Source organism: Mesoplodon densirostris, chromosome 20 (assembly GCF_025265405.1).
Source record: "Mesoplodon densirostris isolate mMesDen1 chromosome 20, mMesDen1 primary haplotype, whole genome shotgun sequence".
Lineage (NCBI taxonomy): Eukaryota > Metazoa > Chordata > Mammalia > Artiodactyla > Ziphiidae > Mesoplodon > Mesoplodon densirostris.
Genome location: NC_082680.1, coordinates 32166452 through 32189089, shown reverse-complemented (window position 1 = coordinate 32189089; position 22638 = coordinate 32166452). Strand labels below are relative to the sequence as shown.

The following is a 22638-nucleotide window of genomic DNA, read 5'->3' as shown; positions in this document are numbered from 1 at the left end:
TAACTTGGAAGAGAAAGATCATGATAAAAAAAAAAAGGGTGGGGCTGGATCAGATTTCTATCTGGCCCCTTGCATATCGGTAACCCAGGGGTCATGTAGTTTTGTCAACTAGGTGATGAAAGCTCTCCTGTATCCCCTTTGATGATATGCCTCTTAATTTAACTGACTTCAATCCTATCCATCCTTAAACTTGGCTCTTCTTTGCTTTCCAGGAACTGCTCATATAACTATAATGGGTATGAAACACTTTCTGTTCCCTGTGGTCCATTCTCACAAGTGCATTTCACTCTAAGCAATCCAAGATCTCACTAATCCATCCCTGGTTTTCATAACAATCAGAGCTTGACTAAAACAGGAAATTTCCATCCGTAAAATCCGTGCCCTGGCGGGCGGCTCCAACCTGTCCATGTCTGTGTCTGTGCCCATGCCACTGTGTCTGTGATCATAACTGCATGAGCTGCTGTGATTCCATCCTGTCGGCTCCAGATCACAACGCCAGGACACACACTGCTGAGGGGCAGTAAAGGACCCTGCAAGGTCCAGGGCTCCAACTCCAGTTCAAGGAGGCGAGAGAGACAAAGAGGCGGTCTGGTTTGCAGACAGACTTTGAACCTCTTGGTGATGCGCTTAGGAGATAATGAGGGTTCAGCCGCCATGGTTATTGAAGTTCCTAGAGCCTCTCAAAATAGATGGGTTTGGTTCCACGGTCGTTTATTCTTCTGTCGCGTGTGGTGTGGAAAAGAACAGAAGCACCTCTTTCTTTGGTGTCACTGCACACGCCACAAGGGCTGTTTTGAAGTGGAACTTGTCAGTCAAAAAAAAAGTTCTTTTTTTTGATGGAACTGTTTTCTTCTCCAAAGCCTGGGGCAGACTAACATATTAGGGGATGGCTGCCCTGCTCCAGGTACCAGGGCTGGAGGAACAGGGTCAGGGATGGTCGGAGACATTGCTATGGTCCTCCTGGAGCATCTGAGACCCTCCCCCACTCCTCGGGGGCGAGCGTTGAGAGGAGGAGCAGCAGATTCCCTCTTTTCTTTTGAAAAAGAAAGAGGGAATCTCCGTCCTGTCACTCACTTAAACTTGTGTGATTTCAGGAGAAGAACTTGTTGGCTTCAAGGCTGAGAAGCAGGAGTCCAGGGATATAGATGAAGAGAAAGAGCTGCTGGATTTTGTGCCAAAGCTGGACCAAGTGTAAGAAATGCTCATGCCGGGGCAGGTCAAGGTCCACCCCGGGGACTCAGAGTAGGAGGATTCCAGAGCGGGAAGGTTCCAGGAAGGCCGGGCCCGGAGAGAGCGCTGGTCCAGCACCTTAGGATAAGCTAGCCCTGCACCAGGGGTGCCAGGCGGGGGCAGAGGTCTCTCCTACTGCAAGCCACCCTCTCAGGGGTCCCTGCCCCACACCATTCCTCCTCTCCCCGCTTAGTCTCCATCCCCCTCCCCCTCTCACACACTCAGCTTCTCACCAGAAAAAATCCACCAAGGGAGATTGCCATTAGAAACCATTGCCAAAAAAGGGGGGGTGGTCATTATGGGATTATATGAAATCACATGTGTGAAACTTTTGAAAATTGCAAAGCACTACAGAATTTTAAAAAGCTTTCATTCAATTAAAAGAATTTAAATAATAAAAAAAAGAAAGGAACTTTTGCCAAGCTGGCCTCAGAGGCCGGCCACGTCCCTCCGTCAGCCTGTCCATTAGGAAAGACCCACGGAGGGTTTGTGTCTGCCTGTGTTTCTCATTCCTCCCTGAGATGCTGTGAGCTATTGCGATGTGGGTGCATCGCCACACATGGGGACTTTGTGAATGAATCTAAAAGTGACAACTTTCTAGAAACACTGAGCCCTCAGTATTTTCTGAAAAGACAGACGAGGGCCAGTTTGGTCCCAGGGCTTATACAAAATAGGGCAATGGACCAAGGAGAAGGAAAACTATGATTAGTATTTACGGAACTTCATTTAGAAAGAAACATGAAACATCTGAGAAACTACAGATGTATTGGTAGAATCAAAACATACACCCAGGGGCTTCCCTGGTGGCGCAGTGGTTGAGAGTCCGCCTGCCGATGGAGGGGACACGGGTTCGTGCCCCGGTCCGGGAAGATCCCACATGCCGCGGAGCGGCTGGGCCCGTGAGCCATGGCCGCTGAGCCTGCGCGCCTGGAGCCTGCGCTCCGCAACGGGAGGGGCCACAACAGTGAGAGGCCCGTGTACCGCAAAACACACACACACACACACACACACACACACACACACCCAGTGGACAGATGGTGATGCAGAATAAGATGTAACGGTCAGAGCGGGGGTTCCCTCACCAAGGGGTCAAAGGCTGCAGAACGGGGGTGGTGCACGCAGGACGGCTTCCTGGAGGATGCAGGTCCTTCACTCAGGACAGTCGGGCTCTGGGGACAGGCATGGAGGCAGAGGGAGGAGGCTGGTGGGTTTGTGAAGGCCAGGATGTACCACATGTGCCAGTGGGGCTCAGGTGGTGGCGAGCGGTCGGATCGGATAGGTGATCCTGGGGGTGCAGAAGTGTTTCACTAAGGCCTTCCGTGGAAGATGGGGGCTACTCATAGGATCATCCCTTGATGTCCCAATGTTCCCGGCACACAGGGTGGAATCCCCAGCCATCCCTCGGATTCCTTGTGTCACACCTGAGACAGTGGTGATCAGATCTGAAGAGCCAGAACCGGTAAGAAGCATCCTTTCTCTTACCTCCCCTTGGCAGTGAGCAGGTCCCCTGGACAGTGATTGTTTTGAGATGACCTGCAGGACCATAGGAGCTCATAGCTGAAAGCTGGCAGCATTTACCAAGCCCTGCAGATGCCAGCTTCCACGTGTTCTTGGTAGCACTTGTGCCGTCAGTGCTCTTATCCTAGCTATTGATGATCTGGGTCTCCGAGAGCCCAAGGGCGTGTGGGACACCCTCACGCCGGTCTCAGTGGGGCTGAGAACTGGCTCCAGAAGTTTTGGCTCCAAAGCCCGTGTTCTCGGGGCCACAGCCCCTGAGCGCATGCCTTATGCACCTGTTGGGGCCAAGGGTCCCGGCGCCAGAGAGGGAGCCTGATGCTGCATCTGCAGTTCTGTGAAGCTGCGGGCGACTCTGGAAACTCTGAACTTTTTTTCTTTCACATCCATAAAAAAAGGGGACAGTTTCTGCCTCACCTTCCTCAAGGGATTACCGGGAGCTTAAAATACCAATACAGATGCAAAGAGGATGTCAAGGAGAGCTGTTCCCAGCGTGGGCTGTTACTCATTACAATACCCTATTTCGTGGCTTCCCTGGATGCCACCTGAATTTGTCTCCCAGATCGGTGGGATGGTGTAAAACAATGTAGTTCCTCTTGGCTTAATTTTAGGCCATTTGGCCATTTTTCACCTGGGCAAAGGGGTCTTCTAAGGTACAAAGGAAGCAGTGTGGTATTTGAAGGTTGGGACTGGCCACCCTGAGGCCCGATCGCCGAGCCGGCCTTGTCCGTTTTCCAGCCGAGGCTGGTCTCTTCCCCTGCCACTGAAGGCACGCGTGTCCCCTCGACCCCGAAGTGGCGCCAGGCGGAGGCGGCTGTGAAGCCGTCCAATCCACCGTTCCACCCTCGGGCGCATCATAGTGGTGTGACGCTGATGTCACGCCCCGGGTGGCATTTGGGAGACCCGGTCAAACGTGGCCCTGGGGCTCCTGCGGCACGTTCCCCGGGGGCCGCCCAAGACGGCAGTGAGAAGGTCCAGGCGGACCCGGGTCTTGCTGTTCCCTGGCCAACCGTGCCCTCTGAGTCCTTGCCTAAGTCATGAACCCAAGTCTCCTGGCGTCCCGCTGTGCCCCGTGTGGGGTGGGAGGATGTGGGAGGAGACGGTCCAGCTGGGGAGGGGCTCAGAACGCAGGGAGGGTGACTCCCGCAGGGCCCAGCTGCGTGGCGGGAGCCCTTCCAGATCAGAGTCAAGGGGAAGGCTTCGCACAGGAGGCGAGAGGCGAGAAATGAACAGGGGCGTCCAGCGAAGGAGAGGGACGTGGGTGTCTGGACCGACGGGGAGGCGAGAGCGAGGGTAGAGTTGAGAAGAAACCCGGAGGAGACCTGCTGGCTTCGTGAGGCCTCGCCACGTATGAGGCCTGGGGCGAGGCAGCCCTGTGGTCCCCAAGTCACAACATCCCTGCGAGGAAGGGGCTGTCCCATTTGCAGATGAGGGAGAGGGAAGCCCCCGGGACGAGGGTCTGTTTCCCTCGTGCCCCTCGATGCCCCAGGACACGTGGCTCGTCCAGAGCCGAGGAGCTCATAGGCAATGGTGTGGGGAAGCAACGCCCGCTCTAGTGTGAAACCGAGCTGTGCAGAGCAGAGGGGTCGCGTCAGGGCCGGAGCGGTGGGGAGGAACTGGAGGACGCGGGCAGGTCGGGAGCGCACGTGGTGCAGGAGCTGAGACCAAGGCCGGACGGGAGGGGGGACTCGCTCCATCGTCCAAAGCTCTGGCCCAGGGTCCTGAGCCAAGGAGAGACCGTCCGTGTCGGTACGAGGAAGCCCGTGCTTCCTTGTAGACTCCGGGTGAGGTCTGTCCCAACGGGTCGGTAGGGAGTGGGGAGCACCTCCTACGCTGGGCCCCTGGGTTCATGGCTGAGCCTCCCTGACCTTGGCCGAGACCATCAGCCGTGGCCCGGGGGTGATAGGACAGCTGGCCTTTCTCCCCTCTGCAGGCATCTAAGGAGTATGATGAAGACTCACTGATCCCCAGCAGCCCGGCCACAGAGACCTCAGACAACATCAGCCCGGTGGCCAGCCCTGTGCACACAGGGTGAGTGGCCTGGGAGGGGCTGGCACTCTGGCCCTGGTCGCCCACCCAGGAGAAGCCAACACGGACCCGCTGTGCCCTAGGTTCCTGGTGAGCTTCATGGTGGACGCCCGCGGCGGCTCCATGCGGGGCAGCAGGCACAACGGCCTGAGGGTGGTGGTCCCGCCCCGGACGTGCGCAGCACCCACTCGCATCACCTGCCGCCTGGTGAAGCCCCAGAAGCTGCCCACGCCGCCCCCGCTGGCCGAGGAGGAGGGCCTGGCCAGCAGGGTCATCGCCCTGGGCCCCACGGGAGTCCAGTTCCTGAGGTGAGAGGTCACTCCCACGCCCCCGACCTGTCCCTGCCGCGCCGCGACCACCCAGCCCCAGCCCAGCCCGGGCAGATGGGAGGCGAGTCTGCAGCCCACACCCGTGCTCTCTGTGTCCTGACCGGTCAGAACCAGGAGTCCCTGTGTTACTTCCACGGCTGTTGTAGTTACACGTAGGAGTCTGTTCCCCACGGGGAGCTTAACGCCCTCAGCGCCTGTGTGACACTAGAGGGGGGATGAAGATAGCCACTTTCGGGGGCCCCAGGGTCTGATTATTTAAGCTCTGAAACGGTCTTCCTAGAAGGCGGCCCTGCAGCATGGCCCCCAAGGACAAGACTGGTGGTTTCAGAGGCTCACTCCTCACCTTTCCCGCAGCAAAAGGGCTTCTCCTTGGAGCTCTGCATCCCTCAGGCGCCACGGGCTCTATGTTGGAACAGGTCTTGCCCAGGAGGCCCTGCCCTCCCCTCTCCGTGCACGGCCTGTTCCCGCTTCCAAGCTTTCATCCACCGATTGTAAAGCAGCTGTCAAACGCTTTCACGTTGACTTCCCCTTCAAATGTAGTCCTCAAAGCCGTCCTCCCAAGGAAATGTCCTTTCACACATTGCCAGAGGAGGAAGCTGAGGCTCAGAGGGGTTGGGTCCCCTGTCTAGGACGTCAGGTGGGCTCTCGGGGTCAGGTCCAAGGGCAGCTTTATTCTGCTGAGCCTCGGCCGTGTGGCCATGGCAGGAGAGCCCCCTGTGAACTGAGGTTGGGGCCTGGTGGGTAGCGAGAGGGTCCTGGTTGGGGGGGTGTCTCTGGAGCCTGAGGCAGGTCTGTCCGTCTGTGAGGACCAGGCTGCAGACGGGACAGACTCTTTCTAGGCAGGACCCAGCTGCTCTTCCCTACTGAGCCCGTGGCTGCCGCCCACACGGCACGCACACCTGCATCCGGGCCCCTCTCCACTGTCCCCTGTCCCCCCAGCCCTGTCATCGTGGAGGTCCCCCACTTCGCCTCCCAAGGCCGTGGGGACCGCGAGCTCGTGGTGCTGCGGAGTGAAAACGGCTCCGTGTGGAAGGAGCACAAGAACCGCTACGGAGAAAGCTACCTGGACCAGATCCTCAACGGGATGGACGAAGGTGTGCGCGCCCAGGGACCCGGAGCACGGCCCTCCTCCTGGAGGACGGGGCTTGGGGTTGCACTTCGGGGTGGGCTGTCGGGGCCTCCCGGAGTGTGGGGCCCCCTGAGAGGCTAGACACGGCCCAGCTCTGGCACCCGGGCCCCTGCAGCCTGGTCTCCTGTGCAGGACCCCCTGGGCCAGGACCTTTCTCCTTCCAGGTGGCCCAGCCTCCTGCCCCTGCCGCGGTCTGGGGAGCGGGTGCCAGAGTGGGGACCAGGGGCCCTGGGAAGCCACCGTGGTGACGGGCGGGCACGGGCCTGTGGTTGCAGAGCTGGGGAGCCTGGAGGAGCTGGAGAAGAAGAGGGTGTGCCGCATCGTTACCACCGACTTCCCCTTGTACTTCGTGATCCTGTCACGGCTCTACCAGGACTCTGAGACCATCGGCCCCGAGGGGGGCTCCCTGGAAAGCAGGCTCGTCCCCCTGGTGCAGGCCACCTTCCCAGAAAATGCTGTCACCAAGAAAGTGAAGCTGGCCCTGCAGGTGACACAGCCCCTCCTTACCTGCCGGGGCCCCATCACCTGGACCGGGTTCTGGGATGGAAGGCGTCAGCGCGCTCAGGGATGACCCTCCTCCCCTGGACACCTCCACCCGTTGGCCCAGGGCCTGAAAAGTCCCATTAGAGCCCTGACCTTAAAGCTCAGAAGAAAGTTGGGTGTGTGGGATAGGGCAGACGCTCCGGTGAGTTGCAGAAAACCCTAGATAACGTGTTACACCACAGGCTTAGCGTGAGGGGAAGCCACTTGGCTTCCTGGAGAGGTGCCTGATGCTGAGCAAGGCCCCCGGGAGTGGGGAGCAGCAAGGAAATGGGGACGGGGGCTCAGAGAGGAGAGCCGGGCTGGCCGTCAGCAGGACGGCCCACCCCCGCCCCCCGCCCTGGGAACCTTTGCACCTGCCTGGACAGCCGCTCTCTTCCTCTGTCCATGAGCCCCTCTGCTGCTCCGGGGCTGAGTGTACCCCCTGGGCACGTTGCAGGCCCAGCCTGTGCCCGACGAGCTGGTCACCAAACTCCTGGGCAACCAGGCCACGTTCAGCCCCATTGTCACCGTGGAGCCGAGGCGCCGCAAGTTCCACCGACCCATCGGGCTTCGGATCCCACTGCCTCCCTCCTGGACGGATAACCCGCGGGACAGCGGGGAGGGAGACACCACCAGCCTGCGGCTGCTCTGCAGCGTCATTGGTGAGCGGCGTCCCCGCCCCGCCCCGCCCCCGCCCCCGCCCCGCCCCGCCCCGCCTGCTGGGCAGCAGCTCCTTCCACCGACACCTGGGGAGACGGGAGGACACGGAGCTCGGGAGTGACGGGCTCCTCGGAGGGCTGAGCTGCTGCGTCCCAGTACAGCCGCCTTGTCCCCGAAGAGCCCTCTGACCCCAGAGGAGGGCTGCTCCGAGGGGAGGGGCGGAGGGGCAGGTGTGCTCTCGGGGCCACAGCCAGGTGTGCACGTCCCGCGGTGGCCTCTGGAGACGGTCCCCCAAGCCCTGTCTACTGTCACAGGAGGGACAGACCAGGCCCAGTGGGAAGACATCACGGGGACCACCAAGCTCATGTACGCCAACGAGTGCGCCACCTTCACCACCAACGTCTCTGCCAGGTGACACCCCGCCTGCCCGGCCCCAGGGGTCCCCGGGGCCCTGCATGAGAGGGCAGCGCTGTCCCCACGGGTGGCCATGCTTAGGCCGTCACCTGCCCACCCCACCACCGGGGCTGTCCGAGAGGCCACCGCTTGGCTTACAGGCCGTTGGATGGGGGAGACGCTCCCCCTCAGGCATTTAGGGACAGGCTCACGGCTGCCCTCTTTTCAGGTTCTGGCTGTCGGACTGCCCTCGGACGGCTGAAGCTGTGAACTTTGCCACCCTGCTGTACAAGGAGCTCACCGCGGTGCCCTACATGGCCAAGTTTGTCATTTTCGCCAAGATGAACGACCCCCGAGAAGGGCGACTGCGCTGCTACTGCATGACGACGGATGACAAGGTGGACAAGACGCTGGAGCAGCACGAGAACTTCGTGGAGGTGGCCCGGAGCAGGGACATAGAGGTAGGGCCTGGCCCCCTTGGGCTCCCGCCTTGCGGCCCGGAGCAGGGACATAGACGTAGGGCCTGGCCCCCTTGGGCTCCCGCCTCGCGGCCCGGAGCAGGGACACAGAGGTAGGGCCTGGCTCTCCTGGGCTCCCGCCTTGCAGGCAGCCGGCGCCTTTGGGACCCAGGGCTGTCAGGAGGTTGGCCTCTGCAGAGGGGCTCCTGGGGCGTGCCCCTTTAAGAAGCGTCAGCGGGAAGCTTCCCCAGAGCTGAGGGACACCATGTGGGTCAAGGAGAGAGCAGGCTGTCAGCCCGGTGATGTGCGGTGCTAGGAGCTGACATGTATTAAAGTTCTCACACCCCAGGTACTTTTAAAAGTGCTCGAGTGGGGGCTTCCCTGGTGGCGCAGCGGTTGAGAGTCCGCCTGCCAATGCAGGGGACACGGGTTCGTGCCCTGGTCTGGGAAGATCCCACATGCCGCGGAGCGGCTGGGCCCGTGAGCCATGGCCGTTGAGCCTGCGCGTCCAGAGCCTGTGCTCCGCAACGGGAGAGGCCACAGCAGTGAGAGGCCCGCGTAACGCAAAAAAAAAAAAAAAAAAAAAAAAAAGTGCTCGAGTGGGACTTCCCTGGCCGTCCCCTGGTTAAGACTCCACGCGTCCACTGCGGGGGGCACGGGTTCAATCCCTGGTCAGGTAACTAAGATCCCGCGTGCCGCACCGTGTGGCCCAAAAGCAAACAGTGCTTGAGGGGCGTCATCTCCCCTGATTCTCATAACTGTGTGTCCTTTTGTTATCCGCCGTTTACAGATGAGGAAACCGAGACTGAGGGAGGTTAAACAACTTGCCCAGGGTCACACAGCTGAGTAAATGGCAGAGAAAGGATTTGTCCCAGGAGTCCGACCGCAGAGCCCGCTTCCCCTGCCACGCCGGCGGTCTGGCAGCAGCCAGATGAGGAAGCAGGGGAGAGGCTGGGCCGATGGGGGAGCAGGAAAGAACGGGGACTAGGTTTGAACCTGTTACCCACCCCAGGGGCCTCACTCAGGTTAAGATGTGTGACAAAGCAGGACCTTCCTGAAGATCTGGCCTCAGAGGCTGTGCTGAGCCTTCTGGGGGCTCTGAGGGCCCAGAAGAAGGAGCACAGGGCTGGGACCTGCCTCTAATGCTGTTTTGGGCACTAACCAGTCTCCTTGGGCCTCAGTTTCCTCCACTGTCAAATGGGTTCACAACAACTTCTCAGTTGAAAGAATTATATACACAGTAGGGATCCTTACATTATGGGTGAGATTAAACCACAGCATGGTCCTTCCAGCACTCATATAAAGTAAACATGGTTGGATGGTGTTAAAAGAGATACCTGTTTTTTGGAAGCCATATTATGATTTCCTAATGGAGTTCTAGAGTACTCTGATAGCAATGCTGATCCACCACGCAGGGATACATGAAGATTCCTGCTTATTATAAAATCCTCTGAAGTAAGGAAGCATCCACCATAACCTTTCGGAAACACTCGGTGGGGCCTCCCAGAGCACGGCCCCTGGGGGGTCGTGGGGAAGCAGAGACGGGAGCTGACAGGCGGGACCGGGCATCTGGGCATTGCTCCTGACCAGCTGCATTCGCTTTCCCTTTCCTGCAGGTTTTGGAAGGAATGCCCCTCTTCGCAGAGCTCTCTGGGAACCTGGTGCCCATCAAGAAGGCTGCCCAGCAGCGGAGTTTCCTCTTCCAGTCTTTCCGGGAGAGCCGGTTGGCCATTCCTGTCAAGGTGCGGCCTCCTCTCGCCCACCCCTCGCCCGGGTCTACAAGTCCGGGAGGCGGAGAGCTCTGAGCCGGCTGGGCTGGTGGCCCGTGGGGCGGCCCCTGACTCTCCCTTTTGTGTGACGGGGTCTAGGTGAGGGACAGCAGTCGAGAGCCAGCAGGGTCCTTGTCATTCCTGCGCAAGGCGATGAAGTACGAGGACACGCAGCACATCCTCTGCCACCTAAACATCACCATGCCACCCTGCACCAAGGTGAGCGCCCTGCCGGGACTCTCAGCCCAACAGGTGGAGAAAGGCCCTGGGTTCTCCCCCCACACGGGCTGCAGCCCAGCCCTTCCTGCAAAGCTCGGGAACAAATGTCAGGGTGTGAGGGCGACACGCGTGTTCACACTGAGGCCCCGAGCTCCCCAGGTCGCCCCTTCCAGGACGTTGGAAGGTGAGGCCTGACAACCAGGTGGCCGGTGGCACAAGGTGTCCCAGCCACGTCAGGGCTTTCTTGGAGCCTCTTTTTCCTCTACTTGCTTGTCTTGCCCAGGCCCTCAGAGAAGGGAAGCCTGGTGTCTCAGCCCTGCGCTCGCCCAGGGCTCTGAGCTCAGCAGAGGTGTGAGCACCAAGCATCGCTGGTGCCTGGGAGCAGCTAGTCTCCGCTGCACCGGAGGAGGGGGTCTCTTTTGTGGGTGTCGTCCTGTCATTTTCATCATCAGCCTCTCATGCCAGACTAGACAAACAAGGTCACATCCAGACATCCGAGGCTCATTTTCTCCTTTCTGTCTGGGGACTAGGGAGAACCGACGTCTCTTTCACAGGCGGGTTTCCCACAGCCTTGAACAAGCATCCCGGTGCTTTGCCACAGCGTGCGAAGGCTTGGGCATCAAAAACCGGTCTTTTGAGCAGAAAGGAATCCAAAGAGAAAAACTTCTTTTAAAATTCAAACTCCAGCTCCACCCACTTACTGGCTGAGTTACCTTGGGCGGGTTAGTCCGCCCTCTGGGTCTCAGTGTCCCCCTCCCCGGTGAGATGGGAGGAATGATAGTACCTACCTCATAGGGGGTTGTGTCCATCAGGCGGGGCCTGGCACGTGATAAGGGACGTGTGAGCTTATTCGTAATAACAATAACAATAAAGTACGTGAGACTCCCTCTCGCCGCCCCCCACCCCCACCCCACCCACACCCCGCCCACACCTCTACCCCGGGTGTCGAGGTTCCAGGCAGTGCGGCCGCCCATCGTCTGCCAGGCCGGGCGTCCTCCCCGCCTGCACCCACAGCGCCCTCTCCTGGTCTCTCTCCGGCAGGGCAGTGGAGCCGATGACCGGAGGAGGACCCTGACGCCGCTGGCCCTGAGATACAGCATCCTCAGCGAGTCCACACTGGGTACCAACCTCTCTGTGCCTCTCGGTGCTCACTCCCTTCCCGGGGGCGGTGAGGGAGCTCCAAGCTGACACCACCGGGTCAGCCCCTGGCTGGGGTCTCCACGGACCCTCCCAGGCTCAGCCACCAATCGGGTGGACACGGAGCGTGCCCTGAGCGCCCTCTGAGGTCCCTCGCCCACGCCTGTCGGTTCTGCGTCCCGCCAAGGTACTAAATGGAACGCGATGCTTCCCCCAGGTGTCCTCAGCGGCGCAGACCGGGCTGACATGAAGATGGCTATTATATCAGAGCACCTGGGCCTCAGCTGGGCCGGTGAGTGGGGCCGTCGGGGCAGAAGAGCGCTTTGCCTGTCTACACCTACCTCTACGCCGCCTCTCCGCTAAAGGGCAGCTGACGAAGGCGTTTCTAACCCTCTTCCCAGCACCGGTGTGCACCTGATCTGGGATTGTCGCCATGGTTTACCAATAGAGGGGGCTCCCTCCCTCCCCGACTTCTCTCTGGTTTTCCTTTTTAGAAACTCAACTTCGGACATTACAGGAGACCTTAGAATGGATGCAGGCTGCCCATTTTACAGATGGGGAGGCTGAGCTCTAGCTAGCTGGGGTGACTTTAGTTGTGCAGTGAGTTAGTGACAGAGCCCTGAAAAGCCAGCAAACCAAGAACACACACACAAGCAAACAAAACCTGTGCGTCCCGGCTGCCTGCCCACCGCTCCCTGCACCGTACACGTCGCCGTGCCTACAGGCTGGCATTGCTGAGGGAAGGGAGGGAGGAAGGCTAAGTCTGGACGTTTGTCATTTGTCATCTCTGGCCGTAGCTGAAGTCGTACACAAGTCCCGTCCACCATGAGGGGAGACGTGACTCAGCTGAAGCAGTGACAGCTCAGGCTGCGTCTTACTCAGGCGCAGGCCCTGTGACTTAATCCCCACTTTCCTGTGAGTTTGTATGAACAGACCCCCCTCACTCAGCCACCTGCAGAGAGGGCTTCAGACAAGCTCAGGAACCTCAGCAGTAACTTCTTGGAAGGCGGCGTGACGGAGCTCACAACAGAAGTTCAGAGACTGTTCCTTCTTTAAGCCAAAAAAGCACATGTGCTGCTGCTTCTTGGTTTTGCGTATGTTTGTGTGTGTGGTTTGTATGTGGTGTGTGTGAGAGACGTGTGTGTGTGGTGTGTATGTGTGTGTGGCTTGTGTGTGGGTGTGCGTATGTGATGCGTGTGGTATGTGGTGTGTGTGTGTGTGGTGTGTGTGTGTGTGGAGGGGGTACATGCATATGCTGATTCTCACCATCACTTTCCCCTCTGGTCTTCCTCATCCTTGAAATGAGACTCCAATGCTGTTCTCTCATCTAAAGCACCTGCGAGAAATAACAATAAAAATCACGGGAGGGGAAGAGCTAGCATTCTGTGTTATTGCCTTGCATTTAGATGGGAAACTGTGTTTTCATTTTAAATGTGAATAACGCCTTTCCGGGAAGAAACGTAAACACAGTAATGCATTTCCATTATAACTGCTTCTCCCGGGAAAGGCAGTGGCACGCAGTGCAGCACCCACAGCACCGAGGGAGTCAGTGGGTCCGTCCCTCTCCCGCTGTGGCCCCAGCCTGTCCTGTGACCTTGGATAAGTGGCTCAGTCTCATTCATTCAATACCTATTTCCTCTCCTGGGCACATGCCTCCTCCGGGCTCGTTCCCTGGGGATACAACAGTGTACGTGTCAGCATTTCACTAGGTGTTCCTTGGGAAGAAGGAATACGGAATCCAGAGGGAGACTGTTCATTATCTCCTGGTCCCTGCCGGGCGCCCCACTCCACGCGCGGGCTCGGGGGCCGGGGCTGGGCTCTGGCTGGGCTCACACCCGGTCTTGGTTCTTTGTGTGCAGAGCTGGCCCGCGAGCTGCAGTTCGGCGTGGATGACATCAACAGGATCCGCGTGGAGAACCCCAACTCCTTGCTGGAGCAGAGTGTGGCCTTGTTGAACCTATGGGTCATCCGTGAAGGCCAGGATGCAAAGAGTCAGTACCGATGGGCAGGGGAGCCTTCTCTCCCCAAAGCCTGTGCCAGGACCTCTTCTCACCAAGTAGCTCTCCCTCCAAATTCCCTGGGTGGTGGTGGCCTTTGGAACCGATCTCTTCTGCACACTCTGTCTCACACATACATACACACACACTCACGCACACATGCACCTCTCAGGATCCCTGGTCTTCTGGGCAAGCCTGCCGGGAGGGGATTTCGGAGAATCTTGGCCGTGATCTCTTCCCATCCTCAGAATGAGTTCACAAGCGCACCAGGACCCCTAGAAGACGGCATCTGTGTAGGGTGTGTGCCTTCCGGTTGAATTTCTCAAACAGATGAGGATTGTCCCCTCGGGACACAGCCCAGTGAGGAGTCCCCCCTCGGATGGAGTTCTTCTTCCAGGATTTTCTCCAACGGGGGAGGGAAGATTTGCCTCACTCTTTTCAGCCCCTCCTCCACCCCATTCCCGAATACAAAGCAGTATGAGGAAATTGAGTGTTTACGTTTGCGTGGCAAATCAACTGGCAAGGACCAAGGATTTCCAGAAGACAGAATCCAATCATCCTCACTCATCTTCTTGTAGTATTCCTCTTAGGTGACAAACAATCACTTCCCATGCCTTGAAATTCGCCACTGTTAGGGTCTGGAAAAGATCCGTTAAAGGCTAACAAAACACAGGTCTACCTCACTTTACGGCGCTTCGCAGATACTGTGTTTTTTCCCAATCAAATTCAGCAGGTCTGTTCCAACAGCATTTGCTCACTTCGTGTCTGTCACATTTGGGTAATTCTCTCAATATTTCAAAATTTCTCATTATGATTGCATTTGTTACGCTGATGTGTTATCAGTGATGCTTATATGACTATTCACTGAAGGCTCAGAGGACAGTGCTTTTTAGCCATAAAATATTTTAAAGGTAAGGTAGATGCCTTGTCTTTCTAGACAGAATGCTACTGCACACTTAATAAGACTAGAGTGTAGTGTAAACATAACTTTTATATGCACTGGGAAAACAACAACATTCGTGTTCTCGCTTTACCGCGATTTTCGCTTTATTGCGTGGGCTGGACGGGAACCGCAGTGTCCCCAGAACTGCCGTCTTCTCCGAAGGGGTAGTTTGCTTTGACTTTGACAAAAGCGGGCGCCTGCAATCCCCCTCCTCGCAGTCTCCCCCCCACCCCACCAGAGTTCAGAGCCGGGCGACCCGCGCGCCCTGCGATGGGTAGCCGTCCCCCCAGCGCCCTCCTTCCTCCCCTCTGCCCGCAGTGGAGAACCTGTACGCGGCCCTGCGGCACATCGACCGCGGCGAGATCGTGAACATGCTGGAGGGCTCGGGCAGGCAGGGCCGCAACCTGAAGCCCGACCGCCGGCCCGCGGACCGGGACTACTCGGCGTCCCCCTCCCAGATGAATGGTGAGTGTCTCCTGGACGAAGGGGCCGAGCCGCCGCCTCCTGACCCTCCCTGGAACCTTCTCTCCCGGTGACCGGAGGTCAGTCTCTCTCTGGACGGGCAGTGGTGAACACAGAGGTGGGGGGGGGCGCCTGGGGCCCGGGCAGGACGGGAGGAGCCGAGGCCCCGCTCAGCGGCCCCGCGTGCCGCACGCCCCCCCCCCCCGCCAGCTCTGCGCATGCGCGGACCCATTGGCGACCCAGTCGGCGGGGAAACGCAAGGGCGCTAAGTTCTGGCGCAGGTGCCGTGGGGACCGGCCAGGGGGCGTCCTGAAGCCCTATTGCGGCCCCTTCTCTGAGACTAAGCGGGATCTTTTCTTCAGCCCGGTCTCGGTCTCTGCTTTTCTCTCCCTTTTTTCTCGCCCCATCTCTTTCCCCTGACTCGTTTTGATGTGGTTCTGCATGCCAAGAAGCCCCCATGTGACCGGGCCCCGGGGGGCCCTGCCCTTTGCCCCCAGCACCCACCCCTGCGGCCTTTGAGGACACCTTCCTTTTAGCAGGGGAAGCGGCCGAGCGAGGAGCAGGGCCGGGACCCCCACTGCCCCTCCATCTCTGTGGCTGACCAGGGCCACAGAAGCAGGGCCTCCCCTGCGGCGGGAGCCGGGAGGCTGGCTTCTATCCCTTGCTTCCTCCTGACTCCACTGCTGAGTCATCAGCCTCTTCCCTAAAATCAGCAAGTTGGCATTAGAGACCTGAGGCTCCTCACAGGCCTTGAAAAGCAATATGGTTCTGTGAACCGGCTCCCACGAGGCCGGCACGTGCCCCATCCCGCAGCTGCGTCGCTGTCCTCCCCCAGCTCCTAAGTCACCAGCCTTCCCGGCCACGCACACGTGCGCGCGCCGTGTGGGCCCCCGTGGCGGGGGCTTGTGAGTGGAGGGTGGGGACAGGGGCCCTGCTCAGGGGGATGCCGCGCCCCTGACACGGGTGACTCTCCCACATCCTGTGTCTCCTGAAACATGCCATCCAGGGCCCCTGGGCACAGGGCTCATCTGTTGACCGCGTCCTGTGGCCTTTCTCTTCTGCCTCTGACCTCACCTGGCCTGCAAGTCCGCTCTCTCCCCCACTGCCTGTCTCCACGGTCTCACCTGGGCCAGGTGTTCAGGGGCCCTCAGCCTCCACTGATGCATGTCACCAAGGGCCCCCGGCCTGACGCTGGGGCGTCCTCGCTGCCTGCTGGGGCCTGTGTGCCCTCGGGGCTGTTCCCATGGAGGAGGCTTGCCCCTCAGACCCAGCGTTGAGGGCTCCCAGGCTGGCCCTCTCCCCGCTCTTGGGGGACCAGCTGGACACAGCAGGGACTGCTAAGTGACCAACTCCCTTTCACGAGGACCGAGGGAAGGGGGCTGAGTGCTGCAAACTGGGGGAAATCAAGTGACAGAACACCTCTCCCTTTTTTACATGATAACCGGTGACTTGGTTGGGTTTCTTAACATCCCCAGAGCTGTTTCAATCAAGTCAACTCAAGTTTTGGGGGTTTTGTGCCCCAATTCTATGGACACCAGGCCCATAAAATTACATGAGTATAAACAAGGCAGTTACAACAATTAAAAATCTGTCAAGAGGCTAGATTCCATGTCAAGTGTTCTTATCACAATAAAAAAAAAAAAACTGTTTAAAAGGGCAGTTACGGACCCAGGTATTTATGAATGTCTCTGCTGGCCTCAGGATTCCAGTTGGGCCTGGGGACTCTCATCTAACGCCTGAGCAGAGTTCGAGCCCCTGTGGGCCTGGGTCCTGTGCTCCGTGACTGTGGAAAGGCTGTGCAGTTGGTCAGCTCATTTGGCAAATATTTTCTGAACACCTGCCACATGCCAGGGGCTGTTCTAAGCAGGGTAGATAAGTCAGTTCTCAAACAGACTGAAAAAAGAAAGAAAGAAAGAAAGAAAAGTCCCGAACTCTGCCTTCATGGAGCTTACCTTTTGTGTAGAGAGGCAAACAACAATATAACATGTAAGTGAATCGTATAATGCGCTAGCAAGTAGATGGTGGGAAAAAACAGACTCAAGCAAGGGGGATCAGAGTGCTGGGCTTGGGGGATTAAATAGTGTGGTGGGAGTGGGTAGCATCTGAACAAAGGCTGGAGGGAGAGGAGGGAGTGGGTGTGCAAACTCGGGAGAGAGCACCCAGACAAGCATCCCGGGCAGTGGCCCTGAGCGGGCGTGCCCGGAGCATCCACAGAACAGTGAGGGGCCAGAGGGGAGGAAGAGAGGGCAAGGGCAGCAGGAGGGCGGCTCCTCCAGGCCATCCTGACGACACTGGTTTTACTGGGAGAGTGAGGGAGAGCCGCTGTAGCTTTGGACCAGAGGGGTCACAAGATCTAACAAGTTGACAAGGGATCCTCCCCTGCTTTGGTTGCAGACGTCACACTCTGAATGCTTCTGTGCTTCCTGGCTGCTCTGTCGCCTGTCAGCCCTTCTGAACCCCCTCGTCCAGCAGGTGTCCCGGCAAACGCAGGCCGTGTGCCCTGTGTGCACGCTCCCCCAGGCCGGAGCAGACACTCAGAAACAGACGCCCGCTTGGTCCATCCTGCCTTTCTGGGCACCAGAGCTGGCTTCTGTGTATTTTTCCTGCCTTCTTTGCAGTCCCAGGAAGACCATCCCACATGTGGGTGCCCTTCTGGCCCGGAGAGGAGCAAGAGGGATCAGAGGTGGAAGGACGGGGGGACAGCAGCCTCCTGCGCTTCCTCTGGTTTTCTGTCCTGGGCCGGCCCAGGCCTCTGCGCCGATGGCCACGGCGGTACCTTGCCTCCTCTGTGCTTTACCTCGTTCTCTGCTCGTCTCAGCCTCCCTGTGGGCACTCGGGGCAGTGATTCGTTGCTCTGTGGTGTCAGGAAGATAGGAACCTGAGGTCTCTTGTCCTTCCTGGCTCTTCTTGCTGTGTTTGCCTGGACTGGCCAGAGCAGAAGGGGCTTTAAGTCAAAAAGCCAGTTTGCTTCTCTTGCACAGGAAGGAACTACCCCAGGCCCTTGGAACAAACATGAAAAAAAATTGCCCGTGGAGCAAAAAAAAAAAGCATGTTCCTAAAAATAAAACAGACTTCTCATGTAAAAGGAAAAAATGGACATCTCACATCCTGTTTGGTCAACTCCATTGGGTTTGATGAGTTGGACACAATGTCTACTTGGAAACACAATATGTCTCATTTCTACGGACTCAGTGAACACAGCTAGTGAAGTGCGGCTCCTGACTGAGTTAGGGTTGTCTGTCCACCCTTGTCTGGTTTGCTGCTGACATCAAACTAGTGGGGGCAGCGTTAGGCCTAGGTTAACGGAGACCCAGTGTGACAGCCCAGATGAGGGGAGGCTGGGGGACAGGCCACTGCTGGACGGTTCTGCTCCAAAGCTGTGTGTGTGGTTGCCTGTTACCTGGTGTCCCCAGAAGGCAACCCCAGAGGGGAGAGCTCTAGACTGAGGGATGGGCTGGTGACCCAGGTATAGGCAGGGCCACGTGAGACTGCCAGAGAGACAGGCACTTCTGGAGCTCAACCCAGGGGACTCAGCAAACCTTCCTGTGCTGTGGTCCACCCCAGACCATGTGAGACATGGCTCCTGTCAGCAGTAATCCCCGCTCCACTGAGTATGGACACCTACAGCCCCAGATCCACGCTTGCGGGGGTGAGAGTGGGGTCAGCGGGGTCTTCTGGAGACTGAGAGGGAGCAGGGGGCATAGCCCTTAAACACTGCGACCAGGGGAGGGCCTGCAGGACAAAACACAAGGCAGAAAGAAGTCCTGGGGGAGGGTTGCACAAGTTCTCTTCATGGACACATTTTTGCTTGGGTGAAATTCCATTCACATGAACCCCAGGAAGTTTCAACGTGGAAAAGTCACCAAGAATGAGCCTCGGGTGTTCTGTGACCAGCAGAGTTACCCTCTCCCAGCCTTTATGAAGTCTTACTGAGATTCCCAGGAGTGAACATGTTTATCCGGCCGTATCTGAGGGGCTGTCTGAGACGCATTCCACTTCTGGCCAAGATGAGGCAACAGGGACTGAATATACGCTCCTGCTTGAAACAAGCAAAAAATGGACAAATTATACCAAACAACGGTTTTCGAGACATTGGACATCAGGCAGCAAAGGACAGTGACCTATGAGACATGGAAAATAAATGAGGTGAACCCTACAGTTGCCTAGATCACTGCCTCGAAAGAGTTTCTAAGTCATGGCAGAAGGAGGAGAAATCCAGGAAGACTCCCTGGTTAAGGAGAAGTCGCTGGGAGTCCCAGGAGACCAGGGCAGCTACAGGTCCCTAGAGAGACAGCTGCACAGAGCGCTCTGCAGACCTCCAGAAGGTCCCCCGCAAGTGTTGGTTGAATATTAATCATCTACTCCCGAGAGTCAGACTGTCGTTCCCAGACACTGCACAGGGGACACAGAATGGTCCTGTCTCAGAAATGGAGAGCGATTAGCCCTCGGTTGATCAATGCTCCTCCCTAATAAACCTTGAAAGCAAAACTCAGAAGGGTCAAACTGTTTCCAAGGAACTCAACTACATAACGGAACAAAGTTCAAGAATTGTTACAGGGATACAGAAATACCCAGCACCCAACTAGATAAAAGTCACCATATCCAATGAAAGATAACCAGACATACATACAAAGAGGCAGGGAAACACAACCCATAATAAGGAGAAAAATCAATCAACTGAAACGGATGCAGATATTAGAATTAGCAGACAAGAATGGTAAAACAGTTAATAACTATTTCAGATGTTTAAAAAGTGTAGTAGAGACTTGGAAGTTGTTTTTTTTTTTTTTTTTTTGACTGTGTTGGGTCTTTGTTGCTGTGCGTGGGCTCTCTCTAGTTGCAGCGAGCGGGGGCTACTGTTTGTTGCGGTGCGCAGGCTTCTCATTGTGGTGGCTTCTCTTGTTGTGGAGTACGGGGTCTAGGCTCGCGGGCTTCAGTAGTTGTGACACGTGGGCTCAGTAGTTGTGGCTCACAGGCTCTAGAGCGCAAGCTATGTAGTTGTGGCACATGGGCTTAGTTGCTCCGTGGCATGTGGGATCCTCCCAGACCAGGGCTCAAACCCATGTCCCCTGCATTGGCAGGCGGATTCTTAACCACTGTGCCACCAGGGAAGCCCTGGAAGATATTTTTTAAAGGCCCAAACCAATCACCTAGAGATGAAGCTATAAGGTATAGGATGAATGAAGTACACTGAATGGGATTAGACATTACAGAAGAAGGGAACTTGGCAACATAGCAACAGAAACTCCAAAATGAAACACAGGAAGAAAAAAAAAAAGCATCAGTGAGCTGTGGAGAAATCAAGTGACCTAATATTTGTGAAATTAGAGTTTCCAGCAGAGAAGGGGCTGAAAATGTATTTGAAGAATTAATGGCCCAGAATTTTACAATTTGACAAAAACTGTAAATACACAGATCCAAGAAGTTCAGTTAACTGCATGAAACATGGAAGCTACTATGCCAAGGCACATTTTAAACAAATTGGTCAGAACCGGTGACAGAGAAAGGTTTAAAAGTAGCCAGAGGCAAAAAGCAAGACCTGTTATATACAAGGGAATAAAGATAAGGATTACATAAGATTTCTCATAGGAACAATGGAAGTAAGACAGTGGAACAATACCTTTAAAGTAGAACACATCTTGAAAGAAACACATCTCTAAAGTAACCTAGACTTCTATACCTAGCAAAAATAACTTCCAAAAACGAAGGCAAATAAAGACTTTTCCATACACACAGAACCTGAAAATTCATCACCAGGAGGTGCCTGCTACAAGAAAAGTTTAAAACTAAAATCCTTCAGGCCAAAGAAAAACAGTACCATACAGAAATACAGATCTACGTGAAGGAATGAACTGCCAAAAATGTTAACGATAAGAATAAATACATAATTTTCTTGTTATTTAAATCTCTTTAAAAGATAACTTTTAAACAAAAATAACAATATAATGTTGGGTTTATAGCATGTATAAAAGTAAAATATATTACAACAATGGTACAAAAGTCAAAAAATTTGAGAGAGAAATATGGAAGTATATTATTGTAAGGTTCTTATACTATATGCCAAGCGTTATATAACATCACTTAAAAGTAGACTGTGATAGTTTAAGGATGTATACTAAAAGCCCTAAAGCAACTACTAAAATAATCAAAGAATTATAGCTAATAAGCAATCAAAATAGATAAAATGGAAAATTTCAATTAATCCAAAAGAGGAAAAAGAAAACAGATGGGATGAAAGTAGAAATTAGCAAATGACAGGTTTAAACCTAATCATATTAATGATCTCATTAAGTGTAAATGACCTAAGTAACCCACATTAAAAGGCAGAGATAGGGACTTCCCTGGTGGCACAGTGGTTAAGAATCCTCCTGCCATTGCAGGGGACACGGGTTCAATCTGTGGTCCGGGAAGATCCCACATGCCACGGAGTAACTAAGCCCGTGAACCACAACTACTGAGCCCACGTGCCACAACTACTGAAGCCCGTGCACCTAGAGCCCACGCTCCGCAGCAAGAGAAGCCACCGCGATGAGAAGCCCGCGCAAAGCAACGAAGAGTAGCCCCCGCTTACTGCAACTAGAGAAAGCCTGAGCACAGCAGTGAAGACCCAAATGCAGCCAAAATTAATTAATTAATTAATTAAAGAAAAAAAGGCAGAGGTAGTCAGACTGGATATAAAGGTCAATTTCAAATATATACTGCCTATAAGTAATGCCTTTCGAATATAAAAACATAAATTCCTTAAAAGTAAAAAGATGAGTAAATATAAACTGTGTTAACACTAATCAAAAGAAAACTGAAGTGGCTCTATTAATATCAGACAAGTAGATTTCAGAACAAATAATATTACCAGGGATAAAGAAAAAAATTCATAATAATAAGTAGTTCATCAAGAGGGCATCACAATCTTTAACTGTTTAGGCACCAGTAATATAGCTATAAATACATGAAGCAAAAACAGAAAAGCACAATGAGAAATAGACAAAGCCACAGTCACAGTGGGAGATTTCAACACCCCATCTTGAGAGTTGATAGAGCAAGTAGAAAAATGAGTAACCCTATAGAAGACTTGACAACACCGTCATTCATCTTGACCTAAGTGACGTTAGGAATTGGAATGGGTAGAACATTCCACCCAATAACAACAGAACACGCATTCTTTTCAACTGCTCCTAGAACAAACCAATATAGACCATGTTATAGACTATACAGTAAGTCTCAATAAATGTAAAAGAATTCAAGTCATTCAGAGTATGTTCTCTGACCACAGTGAAATTAAATTACAAGTCAATAACTGAAAGCTACATGGGAAATCTCAAACATATGGAAACTAAATCATACACTTCCAAGTAACCCATGGGTCAAAGAAGAGAGCAAAAGGGAAATTAGAAAGTATTTTGAATCAAGATATCAAAATGTATGGTATGCCAGTAAAGCAGTATTAGGGAGAAATTTATAGCACTAAATGTCCACATTAAAAAAGAGAAAAGTTCTCAAGTCAGTGACCTCAGCTTTATAATATCTTAAGATATTGGAAAAAGAAGAGCAAATTAAACCCAAAGTAAGCAGAAGGGAGCTAATAAAGATCAGAGTGGAAATCAATGAAGTTGAAAACAGAAAACACTAGGGAAAATCAATAAAACCAAAAGCTGGTTCTTTGAAATGATCAATAAATCGTTAAGCATCCAGCCAGACTGAGAGAGGCAACATCACTAAAGACTGAAGAAAACTGTAATTCCAAAAGATACATGCACCCCAATGTTCATTGCAGCACTATTCACAGTAGCCAAGACATGGAAGCAACCTAAGTGTGCATCAACAGATGAATGGATAAGGAAGATGTGGTA

At 55.0% G+C, this 22638-nt stretch overlaps 1 protein-coding gene across 3 annotated transcripts in view; it reads left to right on the top strand.

The window, feature by feature from the left end:
- ANK1 (ankyrin 1) overlaps nucleotides 1-22638 on the top strand; it is a 98002-nt gene that overhangs the window by 54367 nt on the left and 20997 nt on the right. For all 3 annotated transcript variants that reach the window (XM_060085844.1, XM_060085842.1, XM_060085843.1), the window contains exons 23-37: nucleotides 1095-1191; nucleotides 2611-2689; nucleotides 4679-4776; nucleotides 4857-5081; nucleotides 6042-6196; nucleotides 6507-6718; nucleotides 7211-7415; nucleotides 7728-7824; nucleotides 8036-8267; nucleotides 9881-10006; nucleotides 10133-10252; nucleotides 11294-11372; nucleotides 11607-11681; nucleotides 13249-13380; nucleotides 14648-14794. In XM_060085844.1, coding sequence (XP_059941827.1) covers nucleotides 1095-1191; nucleotides 2611-2689; nucleotides 4679-4776; nucleotides 4857-5081; nucleotides 6042-6196; nucleotides 6507-6718; nucleotides 7211-7415; nucleotides 7728-7824; nucleotides 8036-8267; nucleotides 9881-10006; nucleotides 10133-10252; nucleotides 11294-11372; nucleotides 11607-11681; nucleotides 13249-13380; nucleotides 14648-14794 — 2079 coding nt within the window. The remainder of the gene's footprint in view (nucleotides 1-1094; nucleotides 1192-2610; nucleotides 2690-4678; nucleotides 4777-4856; nucleotides 5082-6041; nucleotides 6197-6506; nucleotides 6719-7210; nucleotides 7416-7727; nucleotides 7825-8035; nucleotides 8268-9880; nucleotides 10007-10132; nucleotides 10253-11293; nucleotides 11373-11606; nucleotides 11682-13248; nucleotides 13381-14647; nucleotides 14795-22638) is intronic.